Below are 1,336 nucleotides of genomic sequence, written 5' to 3' on the forward strand. Positions count from 1 at the left end.
CCGCGGCAGCCACCTGACAGCACCTGATTAAGACTCCTGACCCTGCAACTGGAGATGGCTGCTCCCGTGGAGCCGCTTTCCTCCTCCTCCACCAGCTCAGGAGCAGCTCGCTAGACAACAGACCATTGTAGTGAGTGACAAGCGAAGCCGGGACTTACTGAGCGGTTTAAGGATGCTGCTACTTGTCTCGTCAGCGTTTTCGACGTCTGATTTGTCGGAGTAGTTCTCAGAGATTTTCTCCTTTTCTTTCTTTTCTTTGTGCCCAGCTCTTCTTCTGTGACGCCTCCTTCTCCGGTAGCTCTTCGGCACGTGGACCCCGATGTAGATAGTGTGATGACCTGGGGAACACAAGCACGGCACACGTTAACACATCATCGTTTGCGCACCCCGAGTACCATTCTTGCCATGTTTCATTCAAACAGGCAAGAGAAGGACCTTTCTCTGGTGGCCCAAGAGTCATTAGTGCTGTGGCTGTTGTCTCTAAACGTGTGCTAGGAGCTCTTTAGCCATTTGGAAGAGTATTTTTTCTATCCCCATTGAAGACCAGTGCACACACTCTGGTAACTATTCTCGTGACTCATTTAAAAACAAAACCAAACCCCACCGAGGGCCATCACGCTCATTTTGCAGTATCGAATACAGAGCTCCAAACATTCCACGTGACCTTTCCCGTTTGTTTCACCTAACACATCGGCTGGACTCAACACCTACCTCGTGCAAACCGGTCCAGCTTAGCGGAAGTGCTCAGAGCAACCAGAGCTTACACCACTCGTTGTACACCGAGTGTCCAAGCACCACCAGGGCACGGTTAGAACTCGCAGCTGAGGACGGACTGCTAACACAGAAGAGCCCTAGATCGGAACTCCCGCCTCGCTCACGGCTGGGACAGTGCGACAGCGCCTGTGGTGGCCCCCGGCATTGTCCCGGTGGCTGGGTGCTCCAGCAAGCTCACGGACTGCGGTAACCACACAGCAGACCAGGCTCATTAAATAGAGCAGACATCCAGATCTACAGTGCCCGTGCTGTCGAGGTACAAACCACCAGCCACATGGGGTTAGCAGAAATGTCACCCAGTGAAGCTACGGTCACTTTTTAGCTGGTATTACCTAGGCTGAGACATTAAAATCTCCCAGCGAGACCCTCCAGATTGACACCCAAAGGTACGATTTACTTCTAGCGTGTCAGAGGAACCCAGGAAATCTACCCCAGCGACTGGAACCGTCAGCTGTGAGGTGGCAGATGGCACCAACACCGCCAAGGGACAGAGCAGCGGAAACCTTCTCCGAGCACCAGCAGGAGCTGTGGGGTGGCCCTGGGCAGGCGGGGCCGTGGAAGG

At 54.0% G+C, this 1,336-nt stretch overlaps 1 protein-coding gene across 1 annotated transcript in view; it reads right to left on the bottom strand.

Moving 5' to 3' along the window:
• SLC4A4 (solute carrier family 4 (sodium bicarbonate cotransporter), member 4) overlaps positions 1-338 on the bottom strand; it is a gene marked incomplete at its 5' end in the record, with an annotated part of 65,928 nt that extends 65,590 nt beyond the window's left edge. Inside the window, one exon of the mRNA XM_010132979.1 lies at positions 159-338. Within this exon, the coding sequence (XP_010131281.1) occupies positions 159-338 (180 nt within the window). The remainder of the gene's footprint in view (positions 1-158) is intronic.
• Positions 339-1,336: the final 998 nt, after the last annotated feature.

This window comes from Buceros rhinoceros, unplaced genomic scaffold (assembly GCF_000710305.1).
Source record: "Buceros rhinoceros silvestris isolate BGI_N320 unplaced genomic scaffold, ASM71030v1 scaffold13210, whole genome shotgun sequence".
NCBI classification, from domain to species: domain Eukaryota; kingdom Metazoa; phylum Chordata; class Aves; order Bucerotiformes; family Bucerotidae; genus Buceros; species Buceros rhinoceros.